Source organism: Lycium barbarum, chromosome 7, assembly GCF_019175385.1.
Source record: "Lycium barbarum isolate Lr01 chromosome 7, ASM1917538v2, whole genome shotgun sequence".
NCBI classification, from domain to species: domain Eukaryota; kingdom Viridiplantae; phylum Streptophyta; class Magnoliopsida; order Solanales; family Solanaceae; genus Lycium; species Lycium barbarum.
The window spans coordinates 126,187,832-126,209,374 of NC_083343.1; the positions used below are offsets into that span (position 1 = coordinate 126,187,832).

The following is a 21,543-nucleotide window of genomic DNA, read 5'->3' on the forward strand; positions in this document are numbered from 1 at the left end:
GCAGACTCTTGCTCAAAGATGGCGGGTTGCGAATTCATAAAAATGGGGGGAAATCATGTTAAGGAACATTTTTCACTCTAATATTTTATGTCACTACTAAAAACATGTGAATTTCTGACGAATGTTTCCGTTAGAATATGGGATTTTGACGAATCCATAGGAAAAAAAACGCTTTCGACAAACCAAATTTTGACCCATTTTGCTCAGACGCCATTTCTGTCGGAAATTAACATATTTCCAATAGTACATGATGTATATCCGGATTAGTCGAGGTCTAACACATGTATAAGACATTAAATGGGGGGGGGAGGAATAGAGCAAGCTGTATGTTCGAGGATCATGTGACAAGTTTAACAAAGTACTTACCTCGTGTGATCAACTCAACTTTGCAGCATTCAACCGTACCCACAAGCAAACATGGGGCCTATGTTCCACAATCATCTATATATATATATAAAAGGAGAGTAGTTTAACTTAATATTAAGTCAAGCGGCGTAATATGAACAAGTCACTTAGCAATAAATTTTATTTGCATTAATTATTAAAGAAGTTATTAATTGTAGTTCAAATATTGCCTAATTTAATATTTTACTGCTAATAATAATAATAATAATAATAATAATGAACTCACGTAATATACTCATACGATATTTTCAACACATAGTAGTAGTAGTAGCAGTAGTTGTTAATAATAATAAAGAAAATAATAATGAACTCACCTAATATACTCATTAGATATTATCAACACATAGTAGTAGAGTTGTTAATATAATAATAATAATAATAATAATAATAATAATAATAATCTATATCTATATATATTTTATATATAAAAGGAGGGTAGTCTGGCTTATTGTTAAGTCAAGTGGCGTAATATGAACAAACCACTCGGCAACAAATTATATTTGTATTAATTTTAAAAGAAATTACTAATTGTAGTTCAAATATTACCATATAAGAAATAATCTCTCTCTATATATATAAAAGGAGAGTAGTCTAGCTTAATAATGAGTCGAGTGGTGTAATATGAACAAGCCACTTGGCAACAAATTCTATTTGCATTAATTATTAAAGAAGTTATTAATTGTAGTTCAAAATATTACTTAATTTAATAATCTACTACTACTAATATATATATAAGGAGAGTAGTCTACCTTAATATTAAGCCAAGTGACGTAATATGAACAAGCCACTTGGCAACAAATTCTATTTGCATTAATTATAAAAGAAGTTATTAATTGTAGTTCAAAATATTACCTAATTTAATAATCTACTACTACTATGACTAATAATAATCTATATATATCTATATTTATACAAAAAGAGAGTAGTTTAGCTTAATATTAAGCCAAGTGGTGTAATATCAACATGTCACTTGGCAACAAATTCTATTTGCATTAATTATAGAAGAAATAATTAATTGTAGTTTAAAATATTACCTAATTTAATTATCTATCACTACTATTACTACCAATAATAATAATAATAATAATATATGTTTATATCTATATCTATATTTATATATAAAATAGGAGAGGTATAAGTAATGTGGATAAGTCAAGTAGCAAGCTAATAACAAGCCACTTGGCAATTTTAGGACAATATCAATTGTTATGTAATAAAAGTAAATTTGAATTATAAAGATAAAGTTTTTGAGTATATAAATAAAGTTCTGAATTTGAACACATAATTAAAAGATAAAGTTTTCAAATTTGAATTCAAAACTAAATATTTTTTAAAAATTAAAATTGAGACAACTGATTTTTCTAAACATGTATCTGCTAAAAGTATGGATAGCTCCTAAAGTATGTTAGAGATATGTATCAGAATTCAAATTAGAAGTAAACAATTAAGATGACTAATTTTAAAATCATTATAATAGGAAAAAAAAACGGTAGATTGAGATAACTATGGCTATTTATACATTGATTCACTTAACAAATAAAATAAAGTAGTAAATAATATCTCTCTCATAACAATCTTGAACTAAGAAATAAAAGATAAAACATCATGTGGAGAAGACCATGTAATTGGAATCATAAATAATAAAATCTAAAAGTAACAAAATAATTAAGCAAAGATTAAAAAATTTATATATATAAGTAACTTTCTCACATAGGTAATTTCAATAAATGTAACTAAAAGCGTTCCTTTTATGTTGAAAATAGAAGGTAGATATATGTTAAATTTTGTGAAAAAATTATTTCTCTTTTGTAACAACTAAAGAAAGAAAAGAAGATTAAAAAGAAAAAAAAGAGAAAAATAAAACGCAGGGAAGAGGTTAAAAACAAGGATAAGGAATGGTAATGAATTGATCTTCTATTTGGTCTTTCATTAGTATATTTAAATTAGAATTGATCTAATCGGTTACAAATATTTCACTCAGCTCAAATATATAGGTTGTAAGATAAAAATATCTTAAAATATTATCTTTAAAATATACATTGTATTTTAAAAGATATACCTTACAACTGATATGATAGAATTTAAATTTTAAGTAAAATAAAATTTGAGTTGGAGTCAAGTTCAAACTCTATAACTTTTTCTATTTATACACCTCTAATTATACAAAATGTTAGACTTTCTTCTCCTCCTTTCGTTAGTAATATTAGCTTTATTAGTGAATTTGTATTTATTTCATTCTTCATATTATTTATTTTTAATGTTCTCATTTTTTATATGCAGATGGTGATATTCGTATTACGAGAAATGATGTTACGAAATTACAGTTGATTGACATTTGTTATTATGTTTGACAATTTTTCGTTGCTATTAGTGGTCGACTTTTCCGCCCTCCCCTATATGCAATCATGCAGCAATAGTAAATTCATCTAATTTTGAAACTGTGAATTATCTATATGACTATATGTATATTAAATCTGCTATTCCCTCTTCTTATATAAATGAATTCACTCTTCTTCTTAATGTTTTCTTAAATTTGGATGATGCTATGTTTTTATATCCATTTAAAAAAATATGAGTTGTTTGGTAGAGGTATAGGGACACAACAAGAGGCAGTGAAGATTACTTTTCTTTTTGAATTGGAGATCTAACAAAAGGAGATGAAACAAGCAAAGAAGATGGTATTTTCTTTTTATATAGAACTTTTATTTATAACTATGTAAATTTGTTTAAGCCAAAAAGGAATATTTTTTCTCCCGCGTATATTGTCTGTATGGTCTTCTCATTGTTTTGTTCACATTAATTGTTGAATAAAGATTTGCATACCATTAGTGATACCAGAATACTATAATGATTATTACATTTATGGTTTTAATTCAATTTTCTCGATGTAAATTATCATAAAATTGTTGATGACATTGAAAGCTTTATAAGTTAAATAGTTTTTTAACTACCTAAAAATATGTCAATTAGATAGGTAAAAAAGATTAATTTTATTCAAGACATATTATTGTTAATATTTTATAAATTTATTATCTATAAATTTATTAATGGTATATATGATAAACATCTTAGCTTTATTATGTCAAAACATCTAAAGTGATCATAACCGTGATATTAAATATGCCAATGAGATAATGATCATTGTTCAAAATTAGAGCTGGAGTCCCATTTTTTTAAGAGAGAGACTTTCCCTAATGAATACAAAAATGAAAGTTTTTTGAAAAAAAAAATCCAGATTTAATTATTATATTTAAATGCTAACAGTAAAATTTATTATTAATGATAACACATCTTATGACTCCCTCTTCTCTCTTTAGTAATAGCTTACAACTCCAAAAAGTTAATACAAACGTTAGATTAAACATTATTGTAAAATGTGGCTATAAAAGATAGGATTATTTGCATCTCGAATTTTTTCTTCATCAGTTAATTTAAAAAAGTAATTTTATCTTTTCCATTTTGCACTTGAATATGTTTACTCAATGTTCAATTTCGTTTATAGACAATGACTATTCAAGACTATTTGCGTAAATGATAGTGTGATGCTATAAATTCTGCTCTTGACGAAAAAATGTAAGCGGATTCGAAGATCTTTATATTGGTTAAAGAGGTACAGTGATCTTTTTTTTTTCTTCTGAATTTCTTTAGGTATAATACTTGCATTTTTTATTCCCGTGCTCCAAAAGTTGATTTGTCATTTTAATTCACTTAAAAAATTAGTGTCGACACAAGTTGGTGTATCATGGAGCACAAGGCTAGATGTTCTTTTCGTACTTTTCTTTTGTTTTCTTATTATTTTAAAACGCTTCTTTTGTACTCATGTATTCAGTGCAAATTTTTCATTTAATCCAAATTTTTGTATTTTTTTTTAACTTCAGCTTTATTTTTTATTTATTTCAGATTTTCGAGGAGCTGTTGAATAAATGTAACTCAGAAACGTTCTCAATATACTATTTACTGAGGTCCATATTTGGAATTCAAGATTGGTCTTTTGTCATCTTTGACGTTCTTCATAAGCTTAGCATTAAAATCAAAAGCTTAAAGAGAAGGAAATAGTGAGGAATAGTTTGAATAAGATGTAAATCTTAGTGGTTTGGCAAGAAATGCAAGGATACTAAAATAAAAAAGGAATATATACTTACTATCAAATATATATGGGTAAATAATGGGCAAACATTGTGTTGAGTAGTGTATATTATATAATATGAGTTAAAGAAAAATATTCACAGCTGCAACATATAAGGAAATATTTTATGACATTGGACTAATACTGTAGTAATAATTTAACATCCGTTGCACTTTTTGCGCTACATGTTTATTCATTTGGTTTTAACATTAGTGGTCCATATTTGATATTTCTATTATTTTTCAATATTGAACTGATGCTCGGATAGTATATATATGCCGTGGATAATAATATTTAGCCTAGTCGCAAATTGTTAGAAAATCGGCAAATAATTTGACATATTTATAAGTAGTACAATAACATCAAGTGTAGTTAATTTTTTAATTGAGTGTGCTTATATTTTGAATTTGTTGTGAACTATAAACTTTTATTGAGTGTTGCTATTTGTAATCTTTTTTAATTTAGATGAAAGATAAGAAATTCATTTTTAGTATAAAGAGGAATTAACATAGGATTAATAATTTAGAAAAACTTAAATAATATAATAATTTTTTCAATGAATATTAACAAAAAAGAAAAAGAAGGGGGGGGGGGGGGGGGGGGGGTTAGGGAGCAATGGAAAATAATATCATAATCATAAAAATTAGATATCAAACTTCCTTTTTTTAGCTTAAAAGCATGTATATTTTGACATCCTTTAATTATTTTTCATCTGTAGGAATATTAAAAATTGACTTATAAAGAGAAACTAAATGATCTTCAAATCTTCACAAGAATAACAGTTTATAAGTAATTAGCTTTGTTACAATAATAATAATATAAATTAGATATGATAATCTTTTATGATTACTTTCATTTGATACCCGCGCGATGTACAAATACTAGTATGAAGTAAAGCGCTCTTCCCATTTCCTTTTATATCATATGAATGACATTTCTGTAACAATTGAAACATGTCATTTAGGAAAGAAAAGTTTAAAGTTAAAAAGTCTATATGTATAAACTAGTATACTTTTTACCAGATAAAAGAAAAGGCATCACATCAAATGAATAGAAGGAGAATTCTTTCACCATTTTTTTGGTTCAATTTCCACTATATCTTATTTAATACAGTACTTCTTTGACCTTTTCTATAGGTTGTAGGAGTAAAAAAAAACTCAACATCAATTGTATATTATTTTGTTTTAAAGTTTTAATTAAGGATGTCTCTTTCACGAATATTTAATGTACACTATAACGGTGATGTCGTATGCCTCCACTTTGTCACCAATGGGCAATGGGTAGCTAAGAAAGATTTGGATGAATGACGTTTCATTAATAGCTAGAAATGCTTAAGGTTTTCCTAGTGATAGGAAGAGGGTGGGGTTGAACTTTATGTACAAGAAAAATTAAATAATTAGACCATGTGTGCTTTATTCATAATTCATATATATCATGGCACCATGCCGTCACGATATGCAGGTTCTATTCAAAGTAAGTATATTTTCCAACGATATCGAACATAAATCAATGTTGGCCTGTTGTCCCCGCAATTCAACACATGAGAATTTATCAGGACATAAATTGCAAAGCTTCAACAATTATATTAGGTAAAAGGGGTTAAATTTGTCCTTGTAAAATTCAAAGTTAATAACTTTGTCTTCTGTAAAACCCTTGGTCCAATCTAATCCCTTTGTTAGGAAAAGGTCTCATTTTTTCCTTGAGCCCTAACGGAGCTCCAAGCTCAAGGTTAGCTCTAAACCACAGTAAAGTCTAGGGTTAAATGTGGATCTTCACAAACTTTAGATACGTAGAGTCCACTCATTTTATGCTGGAGCTCTCGTTAATGATAAGGGCAAATACAAGACGATTTGCTAACGGCAAAGGTATGAATGAACCAAAAGTTTAAGATGACAAATATGAATAATTTCAAATAGTAAAAGAATAAATTTCGACATTTTCCCGTTATTCTACGGTTTTTAACAAGTGATTCAATAAATCAATACAACGTAAAACAAACTTACTCTTAATCAGACCCACATTCGAGGAATGTATACATGTATTGGGTAAGACATCTATTATGGGCTAGCAAGCTCCGTTTACACTTTTTTGTGCGGATTGTCCTTCAAAAGCACTGGTCTTCAATTTTTGTCTCTCAAATTGGTGGTCTTTAATTTTTATCCCTTAAATTGGTATCCTAAAGTTTTAGGTTCGAATACCAGCTCAGTAAAAAAAAAAAAATCGGGCAGAGGTTTGGATTCGCATGATACCTCAGACAGAATTTTGAATGCAAAACTCTACACGCGGGCAGAATTTTGCCCAGCAGGCAAAGTTTGCTGCAGGTAGGGGTGTACAAAACAAACCGCACTAAACAGATAAACTGAATCAAACCGAGAAAAAAACCCGACTGGTGGTTTGGTTTGATTTGGTTTGGTGTTGAAAAAAAAAAAATCCGACCATAATTGGTTTGGTTTGGTTTTAGCCAAAAAAAAGTCAAACCGAACAAAACCGACCCGACATTACGTGTATTCAATTTTAAAAATATTTATTTGTAATGTTATTTGTAAATATTTCTTAAATTTTTTCATAGTTTTTTGTCTTTTATAGTATTATTTTAAGCTTGAACTTAGAATTTTGAATGCCAATAAGTTTTATATCCCATAAATGTTAGTAACTCAAATAAAGTCCAAATCAAAACCAACTCAACACTAATGTCACGACCCAACCCCGTCGGCCGTGACTAGTGCCCGATCGGGGCACCCGAACCCATCTATCAAATATTATCTCAAATTCTATCAACTCATTCTAGTATATGGCGGAAGCCGACATGGCTTTATTTCAAATTTAGGTAATTTCCAGAAAAATTTCGACAGAGTTTCCTTTGTTTTACGGACTATCCAATATACCCTGCACGCAGAAAATACCAACAAAAGCCACACAGGGCTAACCAAGCAATATATAAACATACGCGGACCGGCCGCCTCGGCGTATGGGATCGCCCAAACGACATGTACATACATCCATACAGAAAGACCCTAACCCACAAACATGTCCACAGACCTCTAAATAGACCGACAGAATCATATGACGGGACAGGGCCCCGCCATACCCATGAACGAGAATATATATATATATATATATACAGTAGTGACAGACTATACCAAAAGATGGGCTCTGGATAAGAGAGCGCTCCAAAATAGGAGAATAAGATCCTAAGCGGACGGCTCAGCAAACCTGTCGTCGGTACCTGCGCGGCATGAAAACGCAGCCCCCGAAGAAAGGGGGTCAGTACGAAATATGTACTGAATATGCAAAGCCTGAATTACAGAAACAAAATCATAACTGGTACAGAACGTACAGAAAGTAAATAGAAAACCCAAAGTATCAGATACATATTTTCAAAACATGCAGAGTGTGTACAGAAACATATGTCACATCAAATCCGGCCCCTGCCAAGGGACTCGGCAGACAGAACGTGGCCACCCTCCCGACGCTGGTGCCACAACACAGAAGAATCAGAACAGGGGCATAACCCCGTAACATAATATGTCATATCAGATGGCCATATCAAATCATATCAGAACAAGCGTACATGGCACAGCATACTCCACAAACCCATGTACGCATATACCTGCCCCCTCACATCGAGGCACGGCGAACAATGCAAAGGATCACGCTTGACAACATATCCTGGCCCGGGCTCAGTGGGGGAAACATTGAGGCATCCACGAACGGAGTAGTGAGAAACTAAATGCACTAAAAATACCATATATATATATATATATATATATTTCCAGAGACTCAATGAGGCATATCGAATGTCAAATCAAATCAATGAAATCGGACGGAAACATAGTAAGTAAATTTAGATGTCATAACGGGTTACGGAGGCATAATCTATCCGAGATCGTTTTCAAGATTCAAAACAATTTATAAGACTTAATGAAATATTTAAAATAGTTTTTATTTAGTAGATAAAGGAGTAGTTAGAGTATCTCTAACGAAAACGCTCGAAGACAAGTCATAGACACATAAAGGGTAAAATTGGAAATAGTGGGCCCACCTCGGAACCAATGAAGCGGTGGGCTCAAATTACGTATTTTTAAGCTTATGGGGTCACCTACAAAGGTTCTAGGACATTCCATAACTTCCTAAGCAATTTGGGAAATTTTTTCATAATTTTTCATCAAAGCATACTTAAGGAATTCAATTCTATTGAATGAAAAAGCGACGATTTCAAACGCGGATTCCGATGGACAGAATATTCCCCGAGGCGTAAATCCAAGCCTAGTACATCTAGGACATGCCAAGAGAAGAATCGGGATAGCTTTACATACCTTATATGCGTCTTACGTTCGCCAAAACTCAAATCCCGTTTCACTCCGAATCTACAAATGGTCAAAGTTACCAATTAGGAATTACAAGACTTTAAGAATTCACTTAACTTTATATTTGTCTACCGAAATTTCGGCAGCACTTCCCCTATACATATAACATCCCCGAGAATTCAACTCGGCCAAAACAATCAACAACAACCCAACAGCAACATCAACAACAACAACAATCACTATAAACACAATATAACTTAACTTGCCATCTTTCCAACATAATGTCATAACCTTCATTTCAACTTCAATTTCCAAACCAATCTCAATGGTTTCACATTCATCATTAATCTAGATCATCACAATATAATTTAGAAGCATTTCATATCATTTCCACAAAAATATTCATAAGGTATACAAAATATACAAACTTTCCACCAAAGTCATAATTCACCCAAAGCTTCTAATCTTTAGCATACTTATTCATAACATGTTTCCGTCTTCCAAGTTCATCAACAATAATCATGATTTGCACCTTAACAACTTCATTTCCATAATATCATAAAATCATTCTAAAATGACATAACCTTCTACATTCCATTTCAATGCCAACTTAAACCATTTAACCTTCATTTGCCTTATAAGGATCTCAACAACACAACTAACATATTAAACAAAATTAATTCATTTCCATTTCAACTTCACAATATCAAGCTAATATCACCATTCTCATATTCATTCACTAACTCAAGGTTATTCAAACATAATTCAATAACACTCCAATCAAAACCCAAGGATTTAAACAATTCCATCAATTCCACCCAACATTCCTACATATGCAACAAAACCATCACAACACATTTTCTACTTACAAATTCATATCCAACAACAATAATCCACACTTTATTAACTTCCTTTCCATAATGTCATAAAATCACATTAAAATGACATAATTTCCTACAACCAATTTCCATGCTAATATGGACTAGCATCCTTCTAAATTCACCAACCAACATAACAATTCACATATAGCTATTTCATAATTTTTATTTCCGTAATGAAGTCGAAATTAATACTAACAACATCAATAGCAACATCCTCCACATTCTACAAGTTAACTACATTTATTTTCATCCAAAATTCTCTTCAAATCTCATTCCATAATTCACAATACCAACTGACGAATTTATATCGCTATTTTTCCCGTTCTAATCCGTTAAAACTTTAAATAAACTTGTTAGCAATGAAAAAGAGCCTACATATTACCTTAAGTAGGCAGCCACCACGTCATCACTCTCCTCTTTGGTTGATTTTTAGCTCAAATTGAAGACAACGTAGCGTACAACACTTTTCCCTTCATGGGCTTCGGGATTCGGGGCTCGGATTTTGGTCAAAATTGTTTTTTTTTCTCTCCAAAGCTCCTCTCTCTCTTTCCAGAATTTTCTGGTTGTTCCTGGTGTTAAAATGATGAAGAAGGCCGAAATTGGCACTTATAAGGACATGGGTAATGGGCCTAACCCGGTTGGGCTCGGATTGGGCCTAGCCCACTGACCTTTCTGCCTTAAAACGTCCATATCTCCTTGTACCGACGTCACCTGGGAACCCACGGCCTATGGATGGAAAGCTAATTCAATTATCTACAACTTCTATTTCTTGGTACTTTTCCAAATTCCAAACTTATAATATCGTTTTTGCCCCCCAAAGTCAGGTTACCCGAAAACGTTTTCTTAAAAATATTCGTTTGGAGGACTTCCACTTTGATTTGGCCCAAGGGTCCTTCTTGAGTTGTGTTTAACTTCACATATGTGATTCATATAATATGTCACATGTCCCAAAAAAAATCTTGACGTGTGGGCCCCACCTCAACTTACAATTAATCCGACGTTCAAAAATACGGGATGTAACATCCTCCCCCCCTTTAGAACATTCGTCCTCGAATGTTAAATTAATCTTATAGGGTCTTGTAAGCATTTTGGGGAAAATATATCACATAGTAGAGGCTAAATCTGTTAATACACTTATATTTCGAAAAAGACATTAGTATACCTGTATCCGCGTTTGGTAGCGCCTCCGGGTCCTGTCGACTAGTCAAGGCATAGATGCGGTTCGAAGGACCGCTTGAACTGGGAGCCCCGCCACGACCTCTGCCGCGGCTTGCTGATGTCGACGTACCCTGCCCCGCAGGGCGCATGGCTATCGAAGGAGACGATGACCCAGCGACTAATCCGGTAGGCTGCGCTGGACCTCCCAAATTACCCTTATACGGACACTCTCTCACAGTATGGCCCTGGCGGCCACAAGAATAACAAGCACCTGTAGCACGGTAGCACTCTCCCGGGTGGTATCTCCCACAATAAGAACACTGAGGCCTGGGTGGCCTCGTCTGACCGGAACTTCTGTCTACCCGCGAACCTGAAACCCCGGAGCTCTGGCCTGCTCCTAAATACCCTGGGCTATCAAATCTCCTGCCTGAGAACTGCGGAGGTGTGCTCTGTGCGGGCTGGGAAGAATGCTTGCTAGACTGCTGCTGATGCTGAGGCTGCCCACTCCGAAATTCCTCAAAATACCCAGATGATCTGGCCCTCTTGGGCTGTCTCCGATCCTGACTCCTATCGGGCTGATGACCCCTGTGCCGGTCCTCCATGCCCTGAGCGTGCGCCTGAATCCGGGCAATATCCATATCGGGCTGAGCGGCCAATACCAAGCAACTGTCGACAAAATAACGGTCCAGCCCCAGAATATACCTGTCCATCCTGTCAGCCATAGTAGCTACCACAGCAGGTGCATATCGGGCCAATGAGTCGAACTCCATACTGTACTCTCGAACACTGCGGCCCCTCTGTCTCAGCAATAAGAATCTGTCAGCCCTGGCCCGCCGTAACTCCGGAGGCAGAAAATGGCTAAGAAAGGCCTGAGAAAAATCATCCCAAACTGCTGGGGGAGCGCCGTCACCTCTGGATAACTCCCATGACTCGTACCAATTAGCCGCTACATCATACAACCGGTACGAAGCCAACGTGACTGACTCTGTCGCGGAAGCATTAATCAAATGCAAAGTGCGCCGCATCTTCCTGATAAACTCCTCAGGATCCTCCTCGGGCTTTGTCCCGAAGAACTCTGGAGGATTACAGGTCAGGAACTCACGAGCTCTCGAACTGTCACGTCTGTCTGCACGACCATCCCCAAGTCCGTGCCTATGAACCTGCCCTGCTACCAGTCTGGTCAACAACTGGACCGCATCTCTCATAGCCCGATCCTCAGCCCCTGGCTGTGGAGCTGGAGGCTCAGGTACTGGAACCTCTGGAGCTACTGGTGAAGCCGCCCCCTGATCCATAGTGGCAGCGGCTGCTGCTCCAGACTCCTCCGATGATGATGATGTAGTAGAGTCGGTTGGCCGGGGCGCAGTATCTTGCATAATTTGAGCAAGGGTCCGAGTGACTTTCTGAGCCCGACTAGTCTCTCCGGCTGCTACTGACTTGCCCTTCTGGGCAGCTGTCGCTTTCTTCGGAGGCATGGCTGAAAACAAAACAATTCGTTAGGGAGGAATCATCCTGATAATATCGCTCTATCGCACGATCTAAGATAAGAAGGAAGGGTAGCATCCTAAATGCCCTGTAGCCTCCTGTTTATAGATGTGGTGCACAACACACCGATAAACAAGACTCTACTAGACACGGTCTGTAGACATTCCGAGAACCAAACCGCTCTGATACCACTTCTGTCACGACCCAACCCCGTCGGCCGTGACTAGTGCCCGATCGGGGCACCCGAACCCATCTATCAAATATTATCTCAAATTCTATCAACTCATTCTAGTATATGGCGGAAGCCGACATGGCTTTATTTCAAATTTAGGTAATTTCCAGAAAAATTTCGACAGAGTTTCCTTTGTTTTACGGACTATCCAATATACCCTGCACGCAGAAAATACCAACAAAAGCCACACAGGGCTAACCAAGCAATATATAAACATACGCGGACCGGCCGCCTCGGCGTATGGGATCGCCCAAACGACATGTACATACATCCATACAGAAAGACCCTAACCCACAAACATGTCCACAGACCTCTAAATAGACCGACAGAATCATATGACGGGACAGGGCCCCGCCATACCCATGAACGAGAATATATATATATATATATACAGTAGTGACAGACTATACCAAAAGATGGGCTCTGGATAAGAGAGCGCTCCAAAATAGGAGAATAAGATCCTAAGCGGACGGCTCAGCAAACCTGTCGTCGGTACCTGCGCGGCATGAAAACGCAGCCCCCGAAGAAAGGGGGTCAGTACGAAATATGTACTGAATATGCAAAGCCTGAATTACAGAAACAAAATCATAACTGGTACAGAACGTACAGAAAGTAAATAGAAAACCCAAAGTATCAGATACATATTTTCAAAACATGCAGAGTGTGTACAGAAACATATGTCACATCAAATCCGGCCCCTGCCAAGGGACTCGGCAGACAGAACGTGGCCACCCTCCCGACGCTGGTGCCACAACACAGAAGAATCAGAACAGGGGCATAACCCCGTAACATAATATGTCATATCAGATGGCCATATCAAATCATATCAGAACAAGCGTACATGGCACAGCATACTCCACAAACCCATGTACGCATATACCTGCCCCCTCACATCGAGGCACGGCGAACAATGCAAAGGATCACGCTTGACAACATATCCTGGCCCGGGCTCAGTGGGGGAAACATTGAGGCATCCACGAACGGAGTAGTGAGAAACTAAATGCACTAAAAATACCATATATATATATATATATATATATATATATATATATATATATATATATATATATATATATATATATATATATATATATATATATATATATTTCCAGAGACTCAATGAGGCATATCGAATGTCAAATCAAATCAATGAAATCGGACGGAAACATAGTAAGTAAATTTAGATGTCATAACGGGTTACGGAGGCATAATCTATCCGAGATCGTTTTCAAGATTCAAAACAATTTATAAGACTTAATGAAATATTTAAAATAGTTTTTATTTAGTAGATAAAGGAGTAGTTAGAGTATCTCTAACGAAAACGCTCGAAGACAAGTCATAGACACATAAAGGGTAAAATTGGAAATAGTGGGCCCACCTCGGAACCAATGAAGCGGTGGGCTCAAATTACGTATTTTTAAGCTTATGGGGTCACCTACAAAGGTTCTAGGACATTCCATAACTTCCTAAGCAATTTGGGAAATTTTTTCATAATTTTTCATCAAAGCATACTTAAGGAATTCAATTCTATTGAATGAAAAAGCGACGATTTCAAACGCGGATTCCGATGGACAGAATATTCCCCGAGGCGTAAATCCAAGCCTAGTACATCTAGGACATGCCAAGAGAAGAATCGGGATAGCTTTACATACCTTATATGCGTCTTACGTTCGCCAAAACTCAAATCCCGTTTCACTCCGAATCTACAAATGGTCAAAGTTACCAATTAGGAATTACAAGACTTTAAGAATTCACTTAACTTTATATTTGTCTACCGAAATTTCGGCAGCACTTCCCCTATACATATAACATCCCCGAGAATTCAACTCGGCCAAAACAATCAACAACAACCCAACAGCAACATCAACAACAACAACAATCACTATAAACACAATATAACTTAACTTGCCATCTTTCCAACATAATGTCATAACCTTCATTTCAACTTCAATTTCCAAACCAATCTCAATGGTTTCACATTCATCATTAATCTAGATCATCACAATATAATTTAGAAGCATTTCATATCATTTCCACAAAAATATTCATAAGGTATACAAAATATACAAACTTTCCACCAAAGTCATAATTCACCCAAAGCTTCTAATCTTTAGCATACTTATTCATAACATGTTTCCGTCTTCCAAGTTCATCAACAATAATCATGATTTGCACCTTAACAACTTCATTTCCATAATATCATAAAATCATTCTAAAATGACATAACCTTCTACATTCCATTTCAATGCCAACTTAAACCATTTAACCTTCATTTGCCTTATAAGGATCTCAACAACACAACTAACATATTAAACAAAATTAATTCATTTCCATTTCAACTTCACAATATCAAGCTAATATCACCATTCTCATATTCATTCACTAACTCAAGGTTATTCAAACATAATTCAATAACACTCCAATCAAAACCCAAGGATTTAAACAATTCCATCAATTCCACCCAACATTCCTACATATGCAACAAAACCATCACAACACATTTTCTACTTACAAATTCATATCCAACAACAATAATCCACACTTTATTAACTTCCTTTCCATAATGTCATAAAATCACATTAAAATGACATAATTTCCTACAACCAATTTCCATGCTAATATGGACTAGCATCCTTCTAAATTCACCAACCAACATAACAATTCACATATAGCTATTTCATAATTTTTATTTCCGTAATGAAGTCGAAATTAATACTAACAACATCAATAGCAACATCCTCCACATTCTACAAGTTAACTACATTTATTTTCATCCAAAATTCTCTTCAAATCTCATTCCATAATTCACAATACCAACTGACGAATTTATATCGCTATTTTTCCCGTTCTAATCCGTTAAAACTTTAAATAAACTTGTTAGCAATGAAAAAGAGCCTACATATTACCTTAAGTAGGCAGCCACCACGTCATCACTCTCCTCTTTGGTTGATTTTTAGCTCAAATTGAAGACAACGTAGCGTACAACACTTTTCCCTTCATGGGCTTCGGGATTCGGGGCTCGGATTTTGGTCAAAATTGTTTTTTTTTCTCTCCAAAGCTCCTCTCTCTCTTTCCAGAATTTTCTGGTTGTTCCTGGTGTTAAAATGATGAAGAAGGCCGAAATTGGCACTTATAAGGACATGGGTAATGGGCCTAACCCGGTTGGGCTCGGATTGGGCCTAGCCCACTGACCTTTCTGCCTTAAAACGTCCATATCTCCTTGTACCGACGTCACCTGGGAACCCACGACCTATGGATGGAAAGCTAATTCAATTATCTACAACTTCTATTTCTTGGTACTTTTCCAAATTCCAAACTTATAATATCGTTTTTGCCCCCCAAAGTCAGGTTACCCGAAAACGTTTTCTTAAAAATATTCGTTTGGAGGACTTCCACTTTGATTTGGCCCAAGGGTCCTTCTTGAGTTGTGTTTAACTTCACATATGTGATTCATATAATATGTCACATGTCCCAAAAAAAATCTTGACGTGTGGGCCCCACCTCAACTTACAATTAATCCGACGTTCAAAAATACGGGATGTAACATCCTCCCCCCCTTTAGAACATTCGTCCTCGAATGTTAAATTAATCTTATAGGGTCTTGTAAGCATTTTGGGGAAAATATATCACATAGTAGAGGCTAAATCTGTTAATACACTTATATTTCGAAAAAGACATTAGTATACCTGTATCCGCGTTTGGTAGCGCCTCCGGGTCCTGTCGACTAGTCAAGGCATAGATGCGGTTCGAAGGACCGCTTGAACTGGGAGCCCCGCCACGACCTCTGCCGCGGCTTGCTGATGTCGACGTACCCTGCCCCGCAGGGCGCATGGCTATCGAAGGAGACGATGACCCAGCGACTAATCCGGTAGGCTGCGCTGGACCTCCCAAATTACCCTTATACGGACACTCTCTCACAGTATGGCCCTGGCGGCCACAAGAATAACAAGCACCTGTAGCACGGTAGCACTCTCCCGGGTGGTATCTCCCACAATAAGAACACTGAGGCCTGGGTGGCCTCGTCTGACCGGAACTTCTGTCTACCCGCGAACCTGAAACCCCGGAGCTCTGGCCTGCTCCTAAATACCCTGGGCTATCAAATCTCCTGCCTGAGAACTGCGGAGGTGTGCTCTGTGCGGGCTGGGAAGAATGCTTGCTAGACTGCTGCTGATGCTGAGGCTGCCCACTCCGAAATTCCTCAAAATACCCAGATGATCTGGCCCTCTTGGGCTGTCTCCGATCCTGACTCCTATCGGGCTGATGACCCCTGTGCCGGTCCTCCATGCCCTGAGCGTGCGCCTGAATCCGGGCAATATCCATATCGGGCTGAGCGGCCAATACCAAGCAACTGTCGACAAAATAACGGTCCAGCCCCAGAATATACCTGTCCATCCTGTCAGCCATAGTAGCTACCACAGCAGGTGCATATCGGGCCAATGAGTCGAACTCCATACTGTACTCTCGAACACTGCGGCCCCTCTGTCTCAGCAATAAGAATCTGTCAGCCCTGGCCCGCCGTAACTCCGGAGGCAGAAAATGGCTAAGAAAGGCCTGAGAAAAATCATCCCAAACTGCTGGGGGAGCGCCGTCACCTCTGGATAACTCCCATGACTCGTACCAATTAGCCGCTACATCATACAACCGGTACGAAGCCAACGTGACTGACTCTGTCGCGGAAGCATTAATCAAATGCAAAGTGCGCCGCATCTTCCTGATAAACTCCTCAGGATCCTCCTCGGGCTTTGTCCCGAAGAACTCTGGAGGATTACAGGTCAGGAACTCACGAGCTCTCGAACTGTCACGTCTGTCTGCACGACCATCCCCAAGTCCGTGCCTATGAACCTGCCCTGCTACCAGTCTGGTCAACAACTGGACCGCATCTCTCATAGCCCGATCCTCAGCCCCTGGCTGTGGAGCTGGAGGCTCAGGTACTGGAACCTCTGGAGCTACTGGTGAAGCCGCCCCCTGATCCATAGTGGCAGCGGCTGCTGCTCCAGACTCCTCCGATGATGATGATGTAGTAGAGTCGGTTGGCCGGGGCGCAGTATCTTGCATAATTTGAGCAAGGGTCCGAGTGACTTTCTGAGCCCGACTAGTCTCTCCGGCTGCTACTGACTTGCCCTTCTGGGCAGCTGTCGCTTTCTTCGGAGGCATGGCTGAAAACAAAACAATTCGTTAGGGAGGAATCATCCTGATAATATCGCTCTATCGCACGATCTAAGATAAGAAGGAAGGGTAGCATCCTAAATGCCCTGTAGCCTCCTGTTTATAGATGTGGTGCACAACACACCGATAAACAAGACTCTACTAGACACGGTCTGTAGACATTCCGAGAACCAAACCGCTCTGATACCACTTCTGTCACGACCCAACCCCGTCGGCCGTGACTAGTGCCCGATCGGGGCACCCGAACCCATCTATCAAATATTATCTCAAATTCTATCAACTCATTCTAGTATATGGCGGAAGCCGACATGGCTTTATTTCAAATTTAGGTAATTTCCAGAAAAATTTCGACAGAGTTTCCTTTGTTTTACGGACTATCCAATATACCCTGCACGCAGAAAATACCAACAAAAGCCACACAGGGCTAACCAAGCAATATATAAACATACGCGGACCGGCCGCCTCGGCGTATGGGATCGCCCAAACGACATGTACATACATCCATACAGAAAGACCCTAACCCACAAACATGTCCACAGACCTCTAAATAGACCGACAGAATCATATGACGGGACAGGGCCCCGCCATACCCATGAACGAGAATATATATATATATATATACAGTAGTGACAGACTATACCAAAAGATGGGCTCTGGATAAGAGAGCGCTCCAAAATAGGAGAATAAGATCCTAAGCGGACGGCTCAGCAAACCTGTCGTCGGTACCTGCGCGGCATGAAAACGCAGCCCCCGAAGAAAGGGGGTCAGTACGAAATATGTACTGAATATGCAAAGCCTGAATTACAGAAACAAAATCATAACTGGTACAGAACGTACAGAAAGTAAATAGAAAACCCAAAGTATCAGATACATATTTTCAAAACATGCAGAGTGTGTACAGAAACATATGTCACATCAAATCCGGCCCCTGCCAAGGGACTCGGCAGACAGAACGTGGCCACCCTCCCGACGCTGGTGCCACAACACAGAAGAATCAGAACAGGGGCATAACCCCGTAACATAATATGTCATATCAGATGGCCATATCAAATCATATCAGAACAAGCGTACATGGCACAGCATACTCCACAAACCCATGTACGCATATACCTGCCCCCTCACATCGAGGCACGGCGAACAATGCAAAGGATCACGCTTGACAACATATCCTGGCCCGGGCTCAGTGGGGGAAACATTGAGGCATCCACGAACGGAGTAGTGAGAAACTAAATGCACTAAAAATACCATATATATATATATATATATATATATATATATATATATATATATATATATATATATATATATATATTTCCAGAGACTCAATGAGGCATATCGAATGTCAAATCAAATCAATGAAATCGGACGGAAACATAGTAAGTAAATTTAGATGTCATAACGGGTTACGGAGGCATAATCTATCCGAGATCGTTTTCAAGATTCAAAACAATTTATAAGACTTAATGAAATATTTAAAATAGTTTTTATTTAGTAGATAAAGGAGTAGTTAGAGTATCTCTAACGAAAACGCTCGAAGACAAGTCATAGACACATAAAGGGTAAAATTGGAAATAGTGGGCCCACCTCGGAACCAATGAAGCGGTGGGCTCAAATTACGTATTTTTAAGCTTATGGGGTCACCTACAAAGGTTCTAGGACATTCCATAACTTCCTAAGCAATTTGGGAAATTTTTTCATAATTTTTCATCAAAGCATACTTAAGGAATTCAATTCTATTGAATGAAAAAGCGACGATTTCAAACGCGGATTCCGATGGACAGAATATTCCCCGAGGCGTAAATCCAAGCCTAGTACATCTAGGACATGCCAAGAGAAGAATCGGGATAGCTTTACATACCTTATATGCGTCTTACGTTCGCCAAAACTCAAATCCCGTTTCACTCCGAATCTACAAATGGTCAAAGTTACCAATTAGGAATTACAAGACTTTAAGAATTCACTTAACTTTATATTTGTCTACCGAAATTTCGGCAGCACTTCCCCTATACATATAACATCCCCGAGAATTCAACTCGGCCAAAACAATCAACAACAACCCAACAGCAACATCAACAACAACAACAATCACTATAAACACAATATAACTTAACTTGCCATCTTTCCAACATAATGTCATAACCTTCATTTCAACTTCAATTTCCAAACCAATCTCAATGGTTTCACATTCATCATTAATCTAGATCATCACAATATAATTTAGAAGCATTTCATATCATTTCCACAAAAATATTCATAAGGTATACAAAATATACAAACTTTCCACCAAAGTCATAATTCACCCAAAGCTTCTAATCTTTAGCATACTTATTCATAACATGTTTCCGTCTTCCAAGTTCATCAACAATAATCATGATTTGCACCTTAACAACTTCATTTCCATAATATCATAAAATCATTCTAAAATGACATAACCTTCTACATTCCATTTCAATGCCAACTTAAACCATTTAACCTTCATTTGCCTTATAAGGATCTCAACAACACAACTAACATATTAAACAAAATTAATTCATTTCCATTTCAACTTCACAATATCAAGCTAATATCACCATTCTCATATTCATTCACTAACTCAAGGTTATTCAAACATAATTCAATAACACTCCAATCAAAACCCAAGGATTTAAACAATTCCATCAATTCCACCCAACATTCCTACATATGCAACAAAACCATCACAACACATTTTCTACTTACAAATTCATATCCAACAACAATAATCCACACTTTATTAACTTCCTTTCCATAATGTCATAAAATCACATTAAAATGACATAATTTCCTACAACCAATTTCCATGCTAATATGGACTAGCATCCTTCTAAATTCACCAACCAACATAACAATTCACATATAGCTATTTCATAATTTTTATTTCCGTAATGAAGTCGAAATTAATACTAACAACATCAATAGCAACATCCTCCACATTCTACAAGTTAACTACATTTATTTTCATCCAAAATTCTCTTCAAATCTCATTCCATAATTCACAATACCAACTGACGAATTTATATCGCTATTTTTCCCGTTCTAATCCGTTAAAACTTTAAATAAACTTGTTAGCAATGAAAAAGAGCCTACATATTACCTTAAGTAGGCAGCCACCACGTCATCACTCTCCTCTTTGGTTGATTTTTAGCTCAAATTGAAGACAACGTAGCGTACAACACTTTTCCCTTCATGGGCTTCGGGATTCGGGGCTCGGATTTTGGTCAAAATTGTTTTTTTTTCTCTCCAAAGCTCCTCTCTCTCTTTCCAGAATTTTCTGGTTGTTCCTGGTGTTAAAATGATGAAGAAGGCCGAAATTGGCACTTATAAGGACATGGGTAATGGGCCTAACCCGGTTGGGCTCGGATTGGGCCTAGCCCACTGACCTTTCTGCCTTAAAACGTCCATATCTCCTTGTACCGACGTCACCTGGGAACCCACGACCTATGGATGGAAAGCTAATTCAATTATCTACAACTTCTATTTCTTGGTACTTTTCCAAATTCCAAACTTATAATATCGTTTTTGCCCCCCAAAGTCAGGTTACCCGAAAACGTTTTCTTAAAAATATTCGTTTGGAGGACTTCCACTTTGATTTGGCCCAAGGGTCCTTCTTGAGTTGTGTTTAACTTCACATATGTGATTCATATAATATGTCACATGTCCCAAAAAAAATCTTGACGTGTGGGCCCCACCTCAACTTACAATTAATCCGACGTTCAAAAATACGGGATGTAACAACTAATGCTAACAAAAGAAATTCAATTCTAACAC

At 37.0% G+C, this 21,543-nt stretch overlaps 1 protein-coding gene across 5 annotated transcripts; it reads right to left on the bottom strand.

Annotated features, from left to right (window-relative positions):
• Positions 1-7,352: 7,352 nt before the first annotated feature.
• LOC132604230 (uncharacterized) lies at positions 7,353-21,477 on the bottom strand. 5 transcript variants are annotated; one of them, XM_060317645.1, is made up of 6 exons: positions 15,498-16,254; positions 14,244-14,294; positions 13,002-13,087; positions 10,882-12,351; positions 8,848-8,898; positions 7,353-7,757 (listed from the first exon to the last, which is right to left on the bottom strand). In XM_060317645.1, exons 4-5 carry the CDS (start codon positions 12,347-12,349, stop codon positions 8,888-8,890), a joined length of 1,479 nt encoding a protein of 492 aa, XP_060173628.1. In that variant the 5' UTR covers positions 12,350-12,351; positions 13,002-13,087; positions 14,244-14,294; positions 15,498-16,254; the 3' UTR covers positions 7,353-7,757; positions 8,848-8,887. The 5 variants fall into 5 exon arrangements, 4 of the variants coding, with proteins under 4 accessions (XP_060173628.1, XP_060173626.1, XP_060173627.1 ...); XR_009568678.1 differs by lacking the exons at positions 7,353-7,757; positions 8,848-8,898; positions 14,244-14,294; positions 15,498-16,254 and adding exons at positions 16,278-17,747; positions 18,398-18,483; positions 19,616-19,666; positions 20,870-21,477 and having other exon boundaries at positions 12,221-12,351; XM_060317644.1 differs by lacking the exons at positions 7,353-7,757; positions 8,848-8,898; positions 10,882-12,351; positions 15,498-16,254 and adding exons at positions 16,278-17,747; positions 18,398-18,483; positions 19,616-19,666; positions 20,870-21,477 and having other exon boundaries at positions 12,685-13,087.
• Positions 21,478-21,543: the final 66 nt, after the last annotated feature.

Bases quoted from the DNA above. Each gene is read 5' to 3' on its own strand.
- LOC132604230 (XM_060317643.1), bottom strand. From the start codon at position 12,349: ATGCCTCCGAAGAAAGCGACAGCTGCCCAGAAGGGCAAGTCAGTAGCA. The intron at 7,758-10,881 runs GTATACTAATGT...CATGCCGCGCAG, and splicing joins GCTACCAAACGCGGATACAG to GTACCGACGACAGGTTTGCT.